The sequence below is a fragment of the Lactuca saligna genome, chromosome 7 (genome assembly GCF_052625555.1).
Source record: "Lactuca saligna cultivar CGN05327 chromosome 7, ASM5262555v1, whole genome shotgun sequence".
NCBI classification, from domain to species: domain Eukaryota; kingdom Viridiplantae; phylum Streptophyta; class Magnoliopsida; order Asterales; family Asteraceae; genus Lactuca; species Lactuca saligna.
Window position 1 is genome coordinate 9178679 of NC_136423.1, and position 23552 is coordinate 9202230.

Below are 23552 nucleotides of genomic sequence, written 5' to 3' on the forward strand. Positions count from 1 at the left end.
AAGTGCCATGAGGAAAAAGACATGTGATTTTAGTAATTCGTCGCTGTTACATCGCTAAGGGGTTTTAATTTGCGGCAGATTAGCGATTGAACATTTTTTTGTCGATAAATTCTTACCATTTCCATTTCACAGAAAAAAAAACTATTTTCACAGAAAAAAAAAACTTATTCGTTTACTTTTAGAAACGAGATAATATATAAATGCTATATTTTGAGGTTCGACTCTCCATAATTAATGTGATCTTGAGACTCTTGATACGTCATATTATAACTGATCGAAGTACGTACAAGATACTAGGGGTGTGCAATAAACCGCACAAACTGCCTGCACCACACCGCATAATGCGGTTTTGGACGGTCACAGTGCGGTTTATGGTTTGTGACTTTTCTAAACCGCACCATACGGTGGGTTTATGGTTTATATTTATAGAAGTGCGGTTCAAACCGCACCGCATTATATATATATATATATATATATATATATATATATATATATATATATATATATATATATATATATATATATATATATATATATATATATATATATATAATGACCTCATATATTAGTATAATTTTGACATACATTTTTATGACGTTGCACCTCATAACATTCATTCTTGAAAGTTAATATATAAAACTATTCATGAAAATATATAAACACTTTACTACTAAATTGTTTGTTAAACCCACAATTCAATTGATTCACTGTTAAATTTAGTTTAGAAAATTTGATGAAATACTTCTTTACGATTAATATATACACATAGATCTACATTTATTAGTTAATTGTACACTTCATGCATAACTATATTATAATTTTTAACTAATTTAAATTATCAACGTATCATGGTTGTAATTGTCCCTAAAAGAATAATTACACCGTACGATTTATGAAATAGAACAACCGTATAATATTGAAAAACTAATCAAACCGCATTTAAACCTTACAAACCGCCCGCACTAAACCGCACCGTACAACAACGTTTAAAGTTTCCATGGTGCGGTTTGCGGTTCCCAAAATTCTCAAACCGTATATGCAGTGCAGTTTGCGGTTTTAACTATAAACCGCACCGCGCAGACCCCTACAAGACACACATTCATGATCCACAACATATATCGTAAAAGACAAAGATAATTGACAAACTTGTTCAAAAGTAAAACCGATGTATCACACCCCACAATATGATTTAATGTGACAGTATTCTTGCTCAAACAATGGGTCGTTGTCGTAGAAGTCAAGATATCCAAAATGATCAAATGACTTGAACTTTCTCGAGTGCTCCTCATCAACTAACTCTTCTGGTACTGATATGATCCCTTTGTGGTATGTAAATAACCCTATTGAGTATCTATATGCATGCCCTTCCATGACTACTCGATGATAAGGAGAGTGCACTCTGTCATTACTCCATGCCTATGCATATAACACTTAATGTATCACCTATATGTACCTTCTAATTAAGAGAAGTGCTGGATTTCATAGGGATAATCTTACCTTGAATGCATCACCTGCCATGACCAAGAAAGATGAAGGAGGATACTCCACATGGATCCAGTTGTTGTCCTTGTATTTAATCTCTAATCCCTTCACTTGGTTTTGGTTGAGTATGGATATGAATGTCTTGTCCGTGTGAGATATGGAACCCATTTTTGTCTCGCCTCCATTCGGGGGTCTGTATTTCATTACTCTGAGAAGATATGTCACGGATTCATTGTAGGATTCATGGTACCTATGCACTCCATAGCTTTCAAACGCCATCTTCCTAACGCTTTGTTCAATTTCAGAAACTAGTTTTGCATATGACTGAATCATTCTACTGATCATACGAGAACCAAAAGAAAGGATTAGTACGTAACCCACCGCATGGAAAACCAAGGTTATTAATTTTTTCGTCAAAATAAAGTTTCTTCTTGTTGTCTTTTATTTAGATAACAATATGGATGCATGCATATATTTTTTATAGCATTAATTAACTACATAATAATTACCAGAAATTGTCGTTTCCAGAGGGCCACATAACATTTGTGAAGTTATTAACAGCATTAACACTAGTAGCATGCTCAATTCCCATGCTTTCTAACAGTGGAAGAAACGGGATTTGGCCTACATAGCCATGGTAAGCCTTATCGGAAGTGTTTTTTATTTTTGTTTCCAGCGGAAGATCAAATAGGGTTTCTAAGGCATCAAATACTTCCCTACGGGCTTCCTTAGTAACAGTGTCACAAACGACCAAAAAACAACCATATTCTTCAAGTGCATGCCTCACTTCACTGCATGCCGAAGACCAGCTGGAACTACTAGATGTGCTTTGTTTCATATCTACCATGTCAATCACAGGAATCTTGGGTTGTACAAGAAAGCCCATGAAGAGAGAGAGAGAGAGAGAGAGAGAGAGAGAGAGAGAGAGAGAGAGAGAGAGAGAGAGAGAGAGAGAGAGAGAGAGAGAGAATCTAATGGAAGACTTGTTTCAGGTAATACCTTAAGCCGTTATACTGATGAAGTGATCTATATATAAAGAAAGATGTGGTTAATGAGAGATGCTATATATATTCTTTAAGTCCCTGAAATTAAGCTTGACTTCGTTTTATTATTAATTATTATTTATTTCAAAGGATTCTTTATTATTGGATACAATGTTTCTTGTAGTGTCACACTTTTGCTGACGTATATATATGGTAGCTTTGTTTCAACTAACATTTCCATCGACCCGAAAATAAGGTATCGGTAATAAAACATTCTTAGAGATAGTCAACTTATAATCGATTACTTATTTAATTTTTTAATAAAAATATTTTAAAAATTAATTAAGATATTTATATGGTAAAATTAGGTATCTTTTTAGCCAACACACGAAAATATTACATTGAAGGAAATCATGGTTTTCCATAGAATTCAGAGAGACTTAATTGTCATGATGTTCTCTGTTATGAAATAAATAAGATGGAATCAAGGCCGTTTCAAATCTATTTTGGATCCACGATGAAAAAAAAAATCTCTTAAAATACATAAATTTTATTAATTATTTTATAATAACAAAATAATGGAAAGAATTTTATTTATATTAGTTTCTAAATATAATATTTTAGTTACAAAAATCCATATATTTAAAGAAAAGTATTTCTTTAGTTTTTTGACTTGCAAAATTAGTAATCATGGATGTTGTCTAATATATAACTAATAAAGTCAATAAAAATTTTGGGCCCCTATATAAGATGGACCCTCGACGATCGTCCCTATCACCCAGAGACGACTCTGGATGCAATATTGAATCCGATCTATTTCATAACCAATCGATTTCTAAAGTATGGTGGAGGAAATATTCAATTCGTTCCTTTTTCTGTGAAGATTTCCTAAAATTATTACACATTAAAAGACATTAATTGAACATTCATTCACATATGTCATTAGATTTCAACACAAATCAAAGCTTAGGCTTCTCGGTGTGGTATGCGGTTTGGAACCGCGGTTGCGCCACGTGGGACAGGAACACCGCCCCCAGGGTGCGGTTTTGGGGAGGGGGTTAACACTAATTTCTATACTTAAATTTTTTATATATTAGGCCCAAAAATATAAAATTTGGTTTTGCACCTTTGCCCACTAGTTTTTATACATATTATATTTTCGATCCTCTCAAATCAAATGTTGAAGCTCCGTCACTGTCGACAACACCTATGCGAACGACTATGTGCCGATGACATGTCGTCAACATACTCCATCCCTATTAAGTTCATAAAATATCGACACCAAAGGGTGTTAATGTTGTAATGGTTGTACGTTGATTATTTCAAAGAGCAATTTAATTTAGCTGTTTAGCTTTCTTCTTATTTTGAATTTTGAACTTTATATTCATCTCCAATTATTATTCGTTCACATATCAGTTTCTCCATAACATACGTAAAACAATTTTTCAATCCTAAGACTTGACAGAGTGCTAGAGGAAGGGCAACAAGACCCTTTCCCGCTCACCAAAACACCTCATCGGCAGTGCGTGAAAGCCAGTGTGGGAAAAAGGTGAGGGGTATGTAGGCTGAATTTTTTTTTTTGTTTTTGTTTTTAACGATAAGAAATCGGAATATATATATATATATATACATATATATATATATATATATATATATATATATTTCCCCCACTAAAAATACCAACCAAATTAGGAATGACAACGGGGCAGGGAAAAATTTCCCAAACCCACCCCGATAACTTTCGGATATCTTAACGAGACACTCCATTGAGTTTCGGATTTTTCCGTCGGGTTTCGGGTATCTTATCGGGTTTACAACAATTGATAACGAAGATTTTATTCCGTTTATAGTACCCTGATGTCTTATAAAAAATACATGTTCTAGCATCTCTTTTAAATTAAAAATATGACGCATCACTTTAATAAAATAAACTGGACGTTATATTAAAAATTATTTGATTTAAGTTTATTGTAATACGTCAAAACATAAAAAAAATTATCATCCCCGCTAGATTGTTAATAACTAAAAAATCTGTCAATGATAAGTATTTTATCTTTGAATGCGTGTAACTAAAATCAAAAGGTTTCGAACATATATATATATATATATATATATATATATATATATATATATATATATATATATATATATATATATATATATATATATATATATATATATAGGATATAGATCCGGTAAGAAATTTTTTTTGGTAGGAAGGTAAGAAGTTTTTTTTCTATATATTTTTTTGACAAACAAAATAAATGAATCACTAGATGATTCATTTGTAAGATGATTCATAAGAAAAAATTCCCAGAAAAACATCTTTATGATTCCTTTATAAGTAAATTAAGAAAAAATTCATTTTATGATAATTTTAGTGAATAGTAACAAAATCATTGTATAAATGAATCATCGAGATGTTTTTTTGAGAATTTTTTCTTGTGAATCATCTTACAAATGAATCATCTAATAATTCATTTTGTTTGTTCGCAAAAAAAATATGTAGAAAAAAAACTTCTTACCTTCCTACCAAAAATTTCCTTCTTATTTGATCTTGACTATATATATATATATATATATATATATATATATATATATATATATATATATATATATATATATATATATATATATATATATATATATATATATATATATATATATATATATAATCGGGGCTGGGCGGGTCAGGACGAGGATAACCCACTCCTTGTCCCGAACCCGATAAAAAACCCGATACCGACCCGTTACCCGACTCGAAATGATCAGGTTTCGGGTTTCCCCGTAGGGTTCGGGCTTTTTTGCCATCCCTAAACCAAACCCAACATTATTTTTAACTTATTTCTACATATTCTTTCTAAGAAAAACATTAAAACACAATGTTGATATCTTCATCATCTGATTCGACGGCTTAAGAGGAGACATTATTTGTCAGTTCCGTCATGACGAAGATTGTTGCATATTTTTAAAACCGACGAGGCCAAACTTCACGTTCACAATATAAAAAAGAAAACCACCGTTGGGTAGAAATCGTGAAGCCGATCACAATCGTCTTATAGACTATTTTGCAGATGACCTGTATATGCTGAGAAGTTTCGACGACGGTTCCGGATGAGGAATAAGCTATTCTTACATATTGTTGACGATTGGGAAGGTCGTTTTTTATATTTCCAATGGAAACTAGATGTAATTTTTTAATTTGTGTTTTTTCAATATTTAATTTTCTAGTTTTTTAATTTTTTAATTTTTAATTTTGCTTATTTTAATGTAATTTTTAATTAATAGAGTGGTTTTTATATTTAAGTAATTTTTATGTTTATTACTCATTTAAAAAATATACATATAAATCATCAAATTCAATTATTTTTATTTAAAAAAAGTGAAAAAAAAACTTTCCACTTTTCACACACCCTGACTTCTGACTTTTGATGAGGAAAAGAAAACCGAAAGAAAATTTTCACACACCCTGACTTCTAACTTTTGATGAGGAAAAGAAAACCGAAAGAAAAGATTACTTAATGAAAAGTAAAGTAAACTATCCTGAAACACCATCCGACCTAACCGAACATCATAAAATTACAATTCTAAACAAAATAACATAAAAAAAATTAAACGGGGTTTCTTTATATTCTTAGTGCCAACCATAGGATCATTCACTATGTCTATTTGATGAGTTGTTGAAGAAAAAGGAGCTTCATGGTTTTTTATTTTAAGGCTGTAATAAAATAAAGTTTTGTGCCATAAATTTTATTTTAAACAAAAAAGAATCATAATCCAAAAATTGTTTTACACTACATACAAGAAATATGTCACCGCTAAAGATCCCAAATGCCATTGCTATTGTCTTTAGTGATAACATGTCAACGCTTAAAAACTACCGCTATTGTACTATCGATGTTGTTGATCATATATATGTTGTTGGTAGTGTCGCCGCTATATATATTGTTGCATTACTATCGTCATTAATAACGGTCACGACTAATGCCATCATTATCGCTATTGATGTTATTACTAAAGATGTCGCTGTTATTATTCTGTCACCGCTAGAGATGATGTTGTTAATACTATTTTTTTATAACATTTGTTGCGAAACCTAGTTGGATATATCTCATAGATGGATTTCTTATTTTGATATATCATCTTCAATAATTTATAAAATTTATAATTACTAAATTTATCCTTTTTCTATTTACTTGTATTATAAAGTCTATATATTCAAGAATATATTGATTTGTTAAATTATAGAGAAAATCAATCAATAAACATCGTAAACATATATTTCCTATTTTTTTATGGAGACATGGAAGCATAAGTATCTTGGGTTTATCATCAGATCATTTATACATTTAATTTAATATAATATATTCATTATGAAGTTGGTTATGTGGTTTGGTGATCTTATTTGGTTCGTGTTAAACTATTATATTAAGATGTACATAAAATTATTTGATTTTTTTATATTAATAGATTAAAAACTTAAAAACAAAACCTTAGAAAAATCCAACAAATTTTAATCTAATTATTAAAAAAATCACCATATCTTTTGATGCATTAAAGCTTCTATATTTTTAAAAGTTTAATTGAAGGCTTTTTGATCTTAGAAAAATCGAATCTATTTCATCAAATCATTAAAAAAAACTGCTGTATAACTTTTTTAATGCGTTAAAATCATTATATTTTATGAAATTTTAAATATAAAGAATTGTAACCAGTAAACCTTTAAGAATCAGTTATCTAATATTTATGTTTCAAAAAATCTTAAATTAAATAAGTTCAGGAAATATATAGGTTTTAACACAGTAAAAAACTAATATAATGATTTTTTTTTTATTTTTAAAATTCGAATAAATATGTTAGATTTTTTAAAAAGTTTTGCGGTAAAAACAAATTCGATGATATAGGATTTTCGTTTTCTTGAAAAAAAAAAAAAAAAAAGGCGCCGCTGGTTTTGGGACCAATACGGCAATACCGGTTAAGCCCAATATCAACCACACTAGCCCACCAGGGCTTAAGGTGAGGCCCAATTCACTTAATCCAATGAAATTCTTAGATCATTTCACCTTCTATATGTATCTATCTATATGTATATGTATGGCCGACTTGAACAGTAACACCCTATATTTGGACCTATCTGCACTACATTAACCAATTAATCGTGTATTTCTTCACAGAAAAAACCATTTAATCGTGACTTTGCAGTTTGCTCAAGGGAAAACCATTTTAATCGTGACCATATGTGGGGTCGTTGATTGGCCGTTAACCTTGAAGAACATATTTCATCATTATTTCTACATTTAAATTGTGGGAAACCGATTCAATCCCTATAATTCACTGCGAATTCGTCGGGACAATTGAAATCTACCGCGCTGGTCGTTTGAAATCCATGCTTTTGGAGGTAAGCGAATCGATTGTCTCCTACTTTAGGGTTCTTACCGGGGATTAAGTAATGAAATTTCTGATTCCTACGTTTATTTTGTGCTTTTGTTTTATTGTATTTTAATGTTGGAACATAACGAATTGTATGATGAAGATAATATTGTGTTGGAGGTTGTTAAACGTTTCAAAATTGTGTTTGTGATTTGGGAAAAGTTGATGCCCCCGTCGTCCGGAAGAAAGACCTAAATTATGATTTTTTATATCAAACTTACTACTTATAAAATGTAAAGGTAACGTTGGTTTAGTTTTGGAGTTTACACTTTTAAGTTGTTGTGTTTGTGGTACTTGTACAAATTTTTCTTGAAAAGTTTATATTCCTTACCCATTTAGAAGTTTGAAAGATCCATTTTTTGATGCCTAGAGGAAGTAATTCTTTTGGTGATTGAAATGTAGGGAGAAGTTCTTAGAATAAATGGTAAAAACCACATTTTCCTTTACTTTTGCTTTCAATAGGATATTGTGTATGTTTCTTTATTTGAAGCAAGTTTAGTTTCTGGTTCATAAATCCTCCTTGTAATTCTATCATTTTGGCATTGATTTCCCTTGAAGTTTGTTAATAACTTGGTTAATATGTTGTAACTGTTAGTTGTTGCTCATTGAAGTTTAACAGTTTATGCTGTTAATCCTAATGTGATGATAATTTGTTAAATGAATATCAATGATTGTTTATATAAATGTTACTAATGTTAATGTCAAATTTTGACCAACTAGGCTTGGTTATGTTACAAGTGTTATAGAATTTGTTGATATAATTTGGTGTTCAAGTTTGTGTAGATTAAACTTCAGTAGCTACCTGCTCTCTTTTGTAGATTCAGCCATATAAAAACATACATTGTCTTGCCATAAGATGTCCATTCTACTTTCATTTCTTCATTTTAAACATTGCACTTGGAATAATTCTATGAATCCTTCATGAGTAGAATGCTCTTCTTTCTTTCTCTTTGTCCAATACCCTGATCACATCTGATATTAATTGTATTTATACATTTGTGATGTGGTGGTTGTTTGCTAGGAGGTGGTGTCAGCTATGGATGTTACAAACACCAACAGGGAGGGAGCAGGGATTCCACTTATGGTAATGAACTTTTTCCCTTATATTTATTAAAGTACTACATGCAAAGATAAAATGAGTTACATGTGATACCCAATCAAGAAAAGCAATGGACATGTGCAGAAATATGTATTAAAGTACAAGAAAGTATGGTTCACACTAAAAACAAGAAAAAATTTACAATATAATATCACAAGATGTACTTCATAGATTATGGGAACATAAAAAGCTATATGAAACATGCCCAACTAACTTATACAAAATAAATACAACTGTTTGCAAATACTCAGGTAAACAGCAATGTGATAAGGAACAACCAGACACCTCCCCCTTCATTTCCATCTGTAAATGGAGCTGCAACTTATCTTTCTGAGACAACTTCATATCTAACCAGTTGCTTCCCTGCTATTTCTGGTATGCATAAATCCAAAAGTTTCTATATATATATTTTTTGAGGAGGAGATTAATGTTATAGCTTTATGCACAGATGATGTGCCTGGAGGTCCTGATGCTCCTGAAAAAATGGTACTTGCTTCTGAAGAACTGAGAGAACCTTTATTGAGGAACAATGGTGGACCCCCTTCCACAGTTTCAGGATCATTCACAGCTACTACTAATGCACCACGTATTCGTGAGGAAATAACAAGAATTACTGAAGGAGATCATGCTCAAAATAATGTTTCTGGTGTGCAATCTGATGAAACCAGGACACCCGGGATTTCCATGTTTCAAGGGTAATTGATTTAGGTTTAGGGGATCTTTCTTTTCTTTTACTAATTAAGCTTTATATATATATAGCTGTCCAGATTAAATCATGCCTTCATTAGATCATTAAGACATGACCTTTGAATTTATAACTAAATTTAACAAAACATGTATTTATTTACTTACATGATGTTATGTTATGTTATCATTCAGACTTGTTGACCGGGTTCGGAAAACAATGCATGGGTCATCTGATGACATTGGATGGCTACAAAGGGATCCAGAGATGCCACCTGTCGAAGATGGGACAGAACGTTTTAATAGTATTCTTGAAAATATTGGGTACAAGGGTTCTTTATTTTTTTTATATATATATATATATATATATATATATTATATTTAATATCACCTGCTATATTTACCTCAAAAATCTTTTATTTTATTTTCTTCTTCCTGCATCAGGCATGGTATACACGTGTTGCCAACCTCAGTGGTTTATCTCTTGGTTCCAGGTAATTTACAGATTCCTAGACTTATAGCATTCTACTTTCAATTTTTTTCTTTTCTTATTAAGGCATTGCATTTAACCCTTTCTGAAAAGCTAGATCTTTATTTGAAAGTTTTGAGATGCTAACTACACAATGTTTTTTTTTTTTTTAGTTAATAATGGACTTAATAATATTGGTACAGGTCTTTTTAGCAACCATGGACCACTTTATTTTACTACTACAAAGGCAACTTTCTCAAAAATGGGATTGACATGTCACATTGCTAAGATTCATAGTGAGGTATTATTATTAATAATAATGCTGTACTATACTATTATTAACATGAAACATTTCAGGCATCGGTTGAAAAGAATGCAAGAGAACTAAAAGAGTACATCGAGGAGATCTATTGGGGTTCCAAAAAGCGTGTTTTGCTTTTAGGCCATAGTAAAGGAGGAGTAGATTCAGCTGCTGCTTTATCAATTTATTGGCCGGAATTGAAAGATAAAGTTGCTGGGCTCGCGTTAGCACAAAGCCCATATGGTGGTAGCCCTATAGCTTCCGATATTATGAGAGAAGGGCAAATTGGGGATTACTTCAATGTCCGAAAACTTATGGAAATCTTGATTTGTAAAGTCATTAAGGTACGCATCCTTATCCCTTCTATGTATAGCTATCAAGATTAAGTGCTTAGCTTAACCCATTGAGTAAAAAAAAAAACAAACATATAAAAGTTAAGTTCCTAAGACATATTTAGTTATTAACCACCCTTGGTTTTGAAGGGCGACTTGCAATCCCTGGAAGACCTAACCTACGAAAAGCGTCGCGAATTCTTAAAAAAACACCACTTACCAAAAGAACTCCCGGTGGTGTCTTTCCACACGGAAGCCAACATCTCACCAACCGTTTTAGCGACGCTTTCTCGCGTGGCGCACGCAGAGCTCCCAACATTCCCTCCTCTATCATCAAACCAAGCGGCGACTGTGTTGCCGGTTGTGGTCCCGTTAGGAGCCACATTGGCCGCCTGCGCTCAACTTCTACAGAGCCGGTACAGTGAAAAGAGTGATGGGCTCGTGACGTGTCGGGACGCGGAGGTCCCTGGGTCGGTCGTGGTTCGACCCAAACGGAAGTTGGACCATGCGTGGATGGTTTACTCCTCCACTAATGATGATCCCTTGGAACCCGATGCTTCTCAAGTGTGTGAGGCTTTGATGACTTTGGTTGTCGAAGTTGGACTTAGGAAGAAACATTATCTTAGTGTTAAAGAGGAATGAGGGGTATTTTTGTACATTGACACAACATCGTGGCCCCCGTTGCCATGGTGAGTTGTGAAGATCATGTATGTTAAAGTTTTTTTTATAATGGAAATGATGTAAATACTTTTTAGATGTGGTTTTTGTTTTTTTTTTTTTGGTGGAAGGTTATGTATGTTGCTTTGGTACCTAATAAATTTGTTTAGTTATAGCAGTGGCATCTAATTACAAAACAATTTTTTATTATAATGTCTAAATAAGAAAAGTTTAAAAGTATATTGTTATTATTGTGATTTTTAACATAAAATGTCTTGATAAAAAAAATGAAAATACAATGTTGTAAAAAATAAAATTAAAGTAGAAGGTTATGAAAAAGTAAATTAAGCTAAAGTATATTGTTATTTTTTGTATTTAACTCTAACAAAAATTATAACTTTTTTACCCTAGACGACATAGATCTAAACGTAAGAAATAGCAACGTGTTTTAACTTTTTATGTATTTGTTTATTATAGCATCCTAAAGCATAGAGTGAAGAAGAAGATTACATTAAGTTTTTCTCAACTTGGAAAAGGAATCATAGTTTTCTTCTATAATCTGAATGCCCTTAAGAAGATGAAGCTTTTCATTATATACCATTAAAAATCTACCCCAAAGTTGCATGTTACAACTAATTACCTTTTTAGGCAATGTAACTCGAAATAAAATAGTCAAGATAATGTTCAAACAATGGATAGATACAAATCCACTTTATAAATACCATTGAGTGTGAGAGTGTATTGTAGGACATGAGACTATTGATTGCATCTTTATTTGAATATCAATAAAACAATAGTATTATCAATTTCTTGGGATGAGTTAAATGCATCTGCGATTCACAAGAACATAACAGCAGAATCCAAAAAATGCATCATTCTTAGGTTATATGTTTCCTTATTTGAATACAAGAGACATGAGTGTTCCAAAAGCAATCGATCATGATGGACATTCACATGATGATGAAGTGGATGACAAAGTAGAGTCACGACATAGATAAATCATTTAGGAATGATTTCTATACTCATAAGGTTGATAATGAACCTCAAACAATCCAAAAGGTGTTGACTTCATTTAAAGGATTTCAATGGAAAGAGAAAATTCTATATGAAATGAATTCCACCTTGAGAAATCACACATGAGAGCTAGTGGATCTACCCACATGATGCAAATTACTACATTAAAAATGGATTTTCAAGAAGAAAGTAAAAATAGATGGATCCATTGAATCGCACAAGGTCATGTCAGTATATGTAGAACAATGTGACATTGATTATTTAATGCATATTCTTCCATAAATCGTATAAAATCTATTAAGATTGTACTTTTGTTGCATCAATTGTAAATACAAAAGTACATCAAATTAGCGAAAAAACCAAGTGACTACATCACTTCTTGGAGAATATTCCACTATGGTCATGCAATTTATATACATTAATTATGATAATCAATTAACGAGTGGATTATAAAAAAATGATATGTATAATGGTAACTCGTGACATATATGAGGAAGACACAACACTATTAGAAAACGATAAAAAAAAAAATTAAAAAATTACTAACAAAAATAAACATCAATTGACTTTGCATCCACATCGGTTGTCGTAGTACAAAAGGATGCATAAGTATTCAAACTTACTGAAAGTTAGTGATGCTTCAGGTGTTGTTATCGGTGCTATAGAAATGCATTTAGTGTTGGGAATGGAGATTTAGCGACATCAATCCCCCAATGTTTAGCAAATAAATTGATTATGACTCATTTAAGAGCTCATCTTCTTACAGACATATGGTGTTGAAAGACGAAGCCTTCCCTTGTTCAGTGAAGAATGGTTGTTATGGCGATGTGTGATTAATTTGTGAGGTTAATTAGTCATGTTAATTTTTTTATTCCATAAAACGACCAAAATTTTATTAAATGCAAAAAAAGATGCGTGTCAAAGAAATAGGATCAATACACATACACCAACCAAAAAAATTAAACTATAAATATTACAAAACCAAACAACTAATTACAAACTGTAATCACTTTGTCATATATTTTTATTGTAATAAGATTTTATGATATGGGGCCTAGAAATCAAATCTTGGAATACCCATCTCTTAAATTTGTAATGACTTTTAGATGACTCTTTTTGTTGTTTTCATAAACAGCAAAGTTAATAATATGAAAATCAATATTTTACTATATCTCTTTATGTTTGATAAAATATAGTCGGTAGAATTTAATAAATATAAAACTTTATGTGTTTGATAAAAAGTTTTACATAAACATCATCTGAGGGAAGGAAACAAAAACTACCAAACGTGAAAAGTATAAAAGTGTGTTGATTTTCTATTCACGTTTTCTTATGTTTTATCATTTTGCATGAAACAACTTTTCAAACAGTCTATCCCACAGTAGAAATCTCACGAAAATAAAAATTCATGTTAGATCCACACGTGTTTCCCTCTTACCATCCAAAAACTAAAACTTCTCTGTTTTTGTCTGCGGTTTTTCTTTTACTTGTGACATTGTCTTTGTCGAGGAGTAGAAACATAAGTTGCTAGCCATAGCTATAAGAATTGAGAATCTATATTAGCTAATTTTGGTAAATATAAATCCTTGGAAATTCCACATATCAGCTTAATCGCTTTCTATTTGCAAGTAAATCTATAAATGTTAAGATTTTATACTTCGAGTATGATTTTCCAAATATTTAAAAGAATATCCATGAAAGCAATTGCTAGCTGTTTTGCATAAAATTTTCAACGAAAAGGACAATATTATAAAATTTATATATTATTTAAATCACGAATAAATTAAAGATTGAAAATGACATTGTCTGATTTAAAAGCGACCCTTCACCCATCAACACAAGGAAAACAAGTTTAGTCGAAATTTACCAAAAGTAATCTTTGATAGTGGCAATATTCCGTAAATAGAAGACATAATCTTTATCCTATAAATGATAAGTAACTTTTTATACAAAGAAGTTATGTATTTTTATCAAATTGTTATAGAAAATTTACCAAATATACATGCACTAATTGACGAGGAATTAACTTTGTTACTTATATTAGTAATTAGTAAAACTTGTAATAAACTGAAACACTATTGTATAGATTGAGTCATTAGCTATTTATCACTTGTATGGTAGAAAAAAATGCAATATTCTTATCAAAACTTATTTTTATACGTACATGTCTTCTCATTAACAGTTATCTTGCAATTGCCACCTGAAAAGATTGAAAAACATGTATAAAGGCAGCTGAACATATATCAACACAAACGTTGGATTTCAGCTTAAACTCACTTGATAGAAGATTAGATTCTTTGGTCAATGAGAAAACACTTATATCCTTGAGCATTAATCACATTTCCATATATAAATGTTTTTTTAATGTACTTTGACTGACATAGACTTTCGAGTTTCAATATTTGCGGCTGTAATTTTATACAATAAATCTTCATTCGCTTTTCGCTTCAAAAAATCAAACAAAAAATAAGTGCACCACAATTCAAAACAGTCTTGAAATGATTTAATGCGACCCTTAAAATTAGAGTTTAGAGAATGAACTAGAACTACTCAAGAAATTCCAGATACATACAGCTCTTATTTCGGTTTATTTGTTGGGTATTTTACAATTTATTATTGTTGTCCATAGTTATTAGTTATATTGCCTAGAACCACAATGGACATGGAATTTATAGTTAATAATATATACCTTATATTAATACAAAAGTACATATGTGATCGGAGATTTGCTAGCAAAGCAAAAAGATTACCATTTTGTCTCCTTCCTAGCCACTATATATATATATATATATATATATATATATATATATATATATATATATATATATATATATATATATATATATATATATATATATATATATATATATATATATATATATATATATATATATATATACACATTTGAGATCATTCTAATTTTATGAGACCGTGAGATCAAATCTAAAAATAATTTTAAAATGCAAAATAAATAGAAAAATCTAAAAATTCTTTTTTTAAATATTATTTTCGGAACTTGAATTAACTAAAAAAAATAAAAAAAATTCCGTTTTTTTTTGAAAAATAAGTGAAATATTCTAATTGAAATATTAAACTGACATATTTTAAAAAATAATTTTAAAATGCAGAATAAATGGAAAAATCTAAAAATTCTTTTTTTAAATATTATTTTCGGAACTTGAATTAACTAAAATAAATAAATAAATAAATAAAAATAAATTCCATTTTTTTTGAAAAATACGTGAAATATTCTAATAGAATATTACACTGACATATTCTAAAAAATAATTTTAAAATGCAAAATAAATGGAAAAATTCAAAAATTCTTTTTTTAGATATTATTTTCGGAACTTGAATTAACTAAAAAACATTAAAAAAAATAAAAAAAATGCGTCTCACGGTCTTACAAAATTAGGTCGTCTCACATGAACCTATATATATATATATATATATATATATATATATATATATATATATATATATATATATATATATATATATATATATATATATAATGTGAATGGACAACTATTGTGCGGATGTGTGGACAATACTATTCTATAAGAATTACCAAAAGAATAAATTGTTTAGTATACGTTCAACCTCACACAATTAATGTCATTTCCATGCATTTGTACAAATTCTTATTCATTTTTGTTCTTACGTATCGTTTTTCACTTATTTTCATTCTTACAGAAAACGACTCAATAAACTTTCTGACAACATTTTGACAAAATGAGAATAATAAAAATGTAACAGCCAAAAAATGCAGGTAAAACATTTTTCATTTAATTATTAGAAATCTCATTCATATTTATTTTCCAAAATTCCATTACATAAATACATTGTTCACAAGATCAAAGTATCCAAAACAACTAGTGCGAAAATACTGGAGAGTGTACACTGCGCCATCAAGCCGGACCCTTGCTGTTAGAACTAGAAGTACCTAAAACACCCAACAAAATTGTAATCACACGCTTATTGAGTTTCCCAAAATACACAAAACACATAACCACATAATGTCATGCATATATACAAATAGATCTACCATGGACTCCCTCCATGGTCTTCAACAGGGATGCAATGGGCTACCCCCATTGTCTTATATCCAAGGGACATAGGCTCCCCCTCATGGTCTTACCAAGTGTCATGGGCTCCCCCATGGTCTTCACGTAAATCAATACATACCAAATAACAAAACCATTGCATATTCATCTATAGAAATCTCATATCAAGTAATGGGACAATGTTGGTGCCTTCGACTTATTGGTATAGTGAGAAGACTCACCTCAGTCTGCTGAACACAAAAGCTACTCGACTACTTGCCCAAAATCTCACACAATATACAAATAACCCTAGTTAGTACTATGGCATAACCTAGACATGGGCCCAAAATCCTAAGTCCAAGTCCCTTCATAATGGACCAAAGGCCTTTCCTTCACTAATGGGCCTAACATTAAAATCCAATTCTATATTGGGCCACAGAGCTAGGGGTGGCAAATCAGGCCATCGTGTCGTGTTTTTGTCTAACACGACACGACACGACAATGTTTTATGTAACATGAACGCGACACGACACGATGTCGTGTTTTTTTAACTAACACGAAAACGAACCGATTAAAAAACGAAAAACACGACACGACACGATAAAGATAACATAATAAAAAAATTACTTTATTTAATTAATATTTTAATCATGCATAACACAAAAACACGACAAACACGAAAAATACGACAAATAAATGTTAAATCGTGTCAATTTCGTGTTGAATTTTAAACACGAACACAACACGACACTACATCATGCTTTTTACACTTAACACGAACACAACACGCACACGAATTCGAATTTCAGTTTCATCCTAATTTCGTTTCGTGTCGTGTCAATAATTGCCACCCTATACAGAGCCCAAAAGGCCCAACATGCCAACCTTGGCCCAAATGATAAATTCAGACCCAAACACTTAGGGCCCAAAGGTTCAAAATCCACCAAAGGCCCAAAACTTTCTGAGAGCGTACGTCCAGCGTACCTCTTCTGTACGCTTAGCGTACTGAACTAAGGGGTTGTACGCGTATCGTACAACACCTCATCTACAACATACTGCAGAACTAGTAATCCCTTTCCCTGAACTCGGAAGTGATCTCCATGATATCTCCGTCGTCTAGCAAAGGTCCTAAAACTCCCTCGCCAAAAGTTGCACCTCAATGGCTAGTTAAAAATCATCACTGAATCTCGACACAAACACAGCCCAGGACATGGCCGCCACAGCCGCCGGTCCTAAAGCATGATTAACCTCCTCCTACCAATCATGAGCCCATGCCCTCAGAAGTCAAGACGTGAATCCCAACATCAACTCCTTAGGGAAAAAGCTCATTCACTGAGAATTCTCCATGTTAGGAATCCACCGATGGCTAGAAATGGGGTCCTTCACCCCCGAAGAAATCTGGACTCCATAAGCCTTGACCTCCTAAAAAGAGAGAGTATGCACCCCAATCTGACTAGCTGCAATAATGCTCCAAACCGCTCATCCATCAAATCTATAATCCCCTCATTGATGGTACCAAACATCACAGGATTCGCATCCAAAATATCACGAGCAATCTCAGACAAAAAGAACTTGTGAATCCTCTGTTTAATTGGCTCAACACCAGAGCATGAACCTGAACTACAACCAGAACCTCATCCGCGAGTGCTCATCACCATACTAAAAAGCAACCAACAAATGATCAGATCATACCCAAAGAATCCGCTTAAGCTTCCTAGAATCTTCGTTACTTTTCTTGATTAGAGTACGAATCCTATGTTTTCAGTAGTATGGGCACAATACTACCTTCCACACCCACCCATACATTCCTCAAGAATCATCTTGAATCCTCTAAGTCACCTTCTCAAACTGATATTTCCAAAACTCGCTAAAGAATGCATCATACCCACTAAAGCATTTCCTAGGCTTTCTAGTATCCCCACCTCAACCTGCTATCAACTAGTGAAGAACTCCTACTAAAATTAAACAACTACTTTATGAATATAATTACATGTAACAAAACTTAAATAATCTTTCGAATAAAAGACCCAACCCTACAATAGTTTGACTCAGACAAAATATGTGTAATAGGGTCAAATCAATCACTCCAAGATTATTAAACCTTTGCAGCATGTAACTTAACGTATTTATTTAATAGTTAAATCACATCAATACGAGTCCTACAAAGCACAAAGCAAGCAACACTCGGGCAGTAACACTCTACAGGCCGCAAAACATAAAAGGCATCCTCCAACTCATTTATTTCTGTGATGCTAGGAACTTCTACCAACATTGTTGGTTAACTTATGCATTCAAATTATACACAATACATGATCAAATAGATTGTCGAATAAATCAGCCTATCCTAAGCCCACAACCAAATGAGGAACATGAAATAAGGCAAAATTAGTCATTCTAAGGCTATATGATCCTAACCGTATACAATTTAAAAACGTACACTTAGAAAATAATTCCACCAATATATATTCCAATTAAGATGTAACATAAAATTCCTCCTAGGTCATAAGGCATCACAAATTAGGCAATTCTATCATGCAATTCCAGAAGGTATCCTTAGCCTTATCCTATCATGCAAACATTCCATAACATATAACATATCAATATATATGGGTATCCTGGGAATCACTTACTTGAGCTTAGCTGATTGCATGCATCACACCCCATTCTTTGCAAAAGTATTTTTAGAAAATTTTATTTTCATTCAAAAAGATTACCAATTCCTCAGTTTGAGTTCAAACACATGAGAGAGTATGCCCAAATCCTTCAAACCAAGGTTATGATACCAACTTGTAACGTCCCAAAAATTCCAATAAAAAATTTCATTTTAAAACATCGATTCATACAACCAATTGATCCAAAACAAAAAAAAAGTTATTTTCAAACATGAGAGTATTTCAAAAGTAATCGATGCGGAAAAGGCCATTAGGGATGAAGTGCAGTCAAGTCAGGCCCTTCCCTTTGGAACTGGAAGTACCTGAAAATGTTTAAATCACAAACTGTAAGCACAAAGTTTAGCGAGTTCCCTAAAATAGCACATACCATACATACATTGTCATAGGCTACCCCCGTGGTCGTGCATATAAATGCCATGGTTTGTAGCATGGTCTTTCCTTACACTACCATGAGCTAACCCCATGGTCTTACATACATATGTCATGGGCTACCCCATGGTCTTACATACATGTGTCATGGACTGCCCCTATGGTCTTCTCTTGAAACTCCTTGGGTTGCCCCAAGGTCTAACATCCAAGTGCCAAGGGCTACTTCGATGGTATTTCATGAAAATAAAATACGCTACCCTCATGGTCTTTCATACAAATGCCAAGGCTACCCCATGGGTCTTCCATTCAAGTATCACAAAGACAACTAGCACCCTACATACTATAATGAGTAAACTCATCTGACTCATGAAATTAGCTAAAACCACATCTCATTGCCCTGAAATAGATGCAAAAACACTTCTATCAAAATAGACAAGGCCCAACCTTAGTCTACACACTAAAACCAATAATGTTAACCAAACGTCAACCCAGGTAAACAACTCAGAGTCAATGGTCCAAATTCAAAATCAAACTTGTCAACACCTCCAAGTTGTGGCCTCCCTTTGGCAACATCTTGGTGTGAAAACGACAAAACAGTGATGATTGCTTGGTTGCCACCCTTGCCAGCCTAGGGCTACGCAATGGGAACTAGGTCTGGATAGGTTAACGAGTTAAGCTGTTATCCAACTATTCCAAGAGCTCGAAAGTTCAAATTTGGTACACCCCAAGGTCTTAATGGATAAAGTTTCCAACTTTATCCTTTAAGTCATCCCAATAAGCCAAAACTTCTAAACCCAAGTCCTTAATGAAATCTTAAGGCATGAGCTTAACCTTTAAGCTCTTAATCACTAAAGCCACACAATAAAATTTTTCAAAAGACTTTTGTACACCATAAGCATCAAAAAGGCCAATGCTTTATGGACATGCATGTCCAATGCATGCCTCTCCCAAACTAGGTCAAAGCCATGGAATAAATGAACTCCAACTTAAGCATGAGGCCAACAACACCAAGGATCACTAGATCTGGAACATATAACCTCAAATAGACCTCTAGGATCCATAAAGTTGCCAATTTTATGGAATCCATTGCTTGAAACTCTCATAATATGAAGAAAAGGGACAAGAATTCTAGATCTAGAAATACAAATTAGAAAGATTGGAACTTCACAAGGGTCCAAAATATACTCAAGATGATGATGATGAAGTGATCTTGGTGGATTAATGCACCAAAACACCATCTTCTTCTTTTTGTTTTTCTTCTTCTTCTTCTTTAAGGAAATAAGAATACCAAAATGAACCAAAACTCTCTAAAGGAGGCTAGGGTTTTGTGGTAGAGGATTAGAGGCTAAAGAGGATGCCCTAATCCTCTGGAAATGTTGCTTAGATATGGGAGGAAACCCTATAATTATGGGCTTGGGCCAGAGCAGCTGCCATATCATGGCCAACCTACTGCCACATCGTGACACTTAATAAAAACAAGCATTCTATTTAATCAATTCCACATCGTGGGCATCCTTGCAACACGTTGTGGCATGGATTTTTTTTTTACCAAAACTCCATTGTTGGTCCCTGATAAATAGAAAGCTAAATAAATATGGAACACGGGTGTTACACATTTTCTCGAGGAGTTCTGAGATGAAAGTTGTTTTCTTTAATATCCTTAACACTCAATAAGTTTTGACTGGAACTTGGGCAATATAAGGCTTCATCTATGTTTAAAGGAGTACTATTTGTAAACATAAGTTAGGCTTTACCAACGCCTTCAACAAGGGTCAACAGTCCTGAAATTGTTGTCACTGAAGTTACTTTAGGCGTCATGTTGACAAAGTAATCCTTGCATTTTTAGTATATTGTATGGTACCACTATCAAGCAAAAACAATCAACTTACCCATTATGTATGCCTTAAAGTAAAAATAATTTAAAGTCAGCCACACGTAGAAAGTAGTTTCATAAGGAACATACTTTAAATTATTTCGAGAAACATAATCGAGAACAAACCATAATCCAAAAGATAGATAATATCCAAACGGGAAAGTATAACCCAAAAGGAGAAATAAAATATAATCCAGGAGATAAAGTATAGCTCTATTCTTGCATTTGAGCCACAAAATCAGGGGATCTCAAGGAATGTGTTTGTTTTGATAGCATTTGCCGCAACTTTTCTTCCCTTATGATAGTTTTGAACTTTTATAGGACTTGCCTTACAAGTCCGTAGCATATTAACATAAGCACCACATTTGTAACATAAAGTTTGCTTATTAGCATAATCTATTACTATGGGACGACATGCCCTATTGTTGTTGTTCCTAGTACGAATTTTCCTGGGAGCCACATGGTATCGGTTCAGAATAAAATCTGTGCCTCGCTTGGCTTTGAGAGCTTTATGTTCTTCATGATTCCTTGTAGATATGAGCAATTTAACCATAAAACAGTACCAAAACCAAATTAACCAATCTAACCAAACCATTACTAGAAGATATGGTGTGGTTTCTAATTTTTTTTTTTACCGAATACATATGGGTCGGTTATGGTTTTTATCTAAAACTAAACTGGTATAAATCGAACCAAACCAAAAAATATTTTTAATATAATATAGTATTAAATATATGGTATGTAATTATATTAGGAATCGAAAATTTAAAGTGTAATTAGTTGGAATTACATAAGATAAGTAATCTTCTATCAATATAATTATATATACACAATCATTCACTTTTTATAGCAATGAACTTTATGTTTGTCAATTTTTATAGAAATGTATTTTTATTTTTATGTCACTATGGACCATTATGGTTAATCGATATTAACCATTAACTATAACCATTAAACAACTAAAACCGTAAACCAAAACCAATATTAAGTGTTGCCAAATGGCTATAGAATAAATGACCTAATTATAATGGTTATGGTTCGGTTTTGAACAATAACCAAACAAAACCACCCCATACATACTCCTAATTCCTTGGTTTTGGGACGACTGACCCTTAACATTAAGCATTGGAATTTTCTTTGTCCCAATTGGACAAGAATTGTTGTTTCTTATTACAACGATGCTATTTTTCATCCAATAACCTTTTGTTAATGAGCATAGGGAAGGTTGTTAACTTGGACCGGTGGTATTGCTTTTGAAGCAAGTTGTGAGAACTAAGAACAAGAACGGTGGAGTAAGTCTTCTCCAATAAGTCAACATCAGTAAATTGTTGATCATGGTGGTGGAGAAGCAAACGATTAATATTGGATTAATTAACATGTAAAACAACAAGTTTATATGTGTATGTTGTGTAGTAGCACAAACTTTGTTTCAAATTGTGTTTCGATACAACAGGTTCGAGAAACACCAATTTTGTTAGAGAAAACTTTGTTTTCGAAATGACATGTTCGAGAAAAAAAAGTGTGAAAAGTTTCTTTATAATCGAACAACATGTCAATTGTGAGACACTGATGCAACATAGTATATAAACACGTTTGGGGAAAAGATTCTTTATTCAACCCTTTTCGGTAGCTCTAATTAAATACGACCCTGAAAAACAGCGAGGGTGGTAAGTGCGTAGCGATTTAAAAACCGAGCTCATTATGATATAAATAACCTCCTATAACTTTGCTAGACATCGTATTTAATGTGAATATATCTATTTTGTAAATGGTAAAAATAGTTTTTTTTTTTTTTTTTTTTTTTTTTTTTTTTTTTTTTTTTAATTAAAAAAAAAACATGTTTCACAAAAAAAATAATTATTTTTCATGCAAATGCTATGTGTTTATAAAAACTAGGCATACTAAAAAAAAAAAATATATTGACGTCACATAAATAAACAATTATTGTCTCATAGAAAATGATAAGTGTTTTTCATTAGAAAATAATTATTAGTAACAATTACTTTTAAATTGTGTTTGTGAATGGGTCACGAGCGGTTTCTCATAAACTCATTCCAAAACATGATACATGATTCCTTCATTTATTTAAAATATTGACCACACAAAACAATAATGAAAATGAAATTCGACTCTTCTTAATC

General features: G+C 32.2%; 2 protein-coding genes and 1 long non-coding RNA gene across 4 annotated transcripts; 1 reads left to right on the forward strand and 2 right to left on the reverse strand.

The window, feature by feature from the left end:
• Window positions 1-1170: 1170 nt before the first annotated feature.
• LOC145006497 (putative 2-oxoglutarate-dependent dioxygenase AOP1) lies at window positions 1171-2368 on the reverse strand. The gene is made up of 3 exons (XM_078965588.1): window positions 1992-2368; window positions 1498-1819; window positions 1171-1416 (listed from the first exon to the last, which is right to left on the reverse strand). The coding sequence occupies exons 1-3, from the start codon at window positions 2366-2368 to the stop codon at window positions 1171-1173; spliced, it is 945 nt and encodes a 314-aa protein (XP_078821714.1).
• A 5259-nt stretch (window positions 2369-7627) lies between these two features.
• On the forward strand, window positions 7628-11536 carry LOC145004939 (alpha/beta-Hydrolases superfamily protein). Its single transcript, XM_078963967.1, has 9 exons — window positions 7628-7863; window positions 8917-8979; window positions 9246-9369; window positions 9443-9689; window positions 9874-10002; window positions 10123-10172; window positions 10351-10448; window positions 10505-10792; window positions 10931-11536. The coding sequence occupies exons 1-9, from the start codon at window positions 7852-7854 to the stop codon at window positions 11420-11422; spliced, it is 1503 nt and encodes a 500-aa protein (XP_078820093.1). The 5' UTR covers window positions 7628-7851; the 3' UTR covers window positions 11423-11536.
• On the reverse strand, window positions 9654-13270 carry LOC145004940 (uncharacterized). 2 transcript variants are annotated; one of them, XR_013662466.1, is made up of 3 exons: window positions 13075-13270; window positions 9847-9953; window positions 9654-9753 (listed from the first exon to the last, which is right to left on the reverse strand). It is a non-coding gene; the product is annotated as an uncharacterized LOC145004940 (long non-coding RNA). The 2 variants fall into 2 exon arrangements; XR_013662467.1 differs by lacking the exon at window positions 13075-13270 and adding an exon at window positions 10083-10403.
• Between the last annotated feature and the right edge of the window lie 10282 nt (window positions 13271-23552).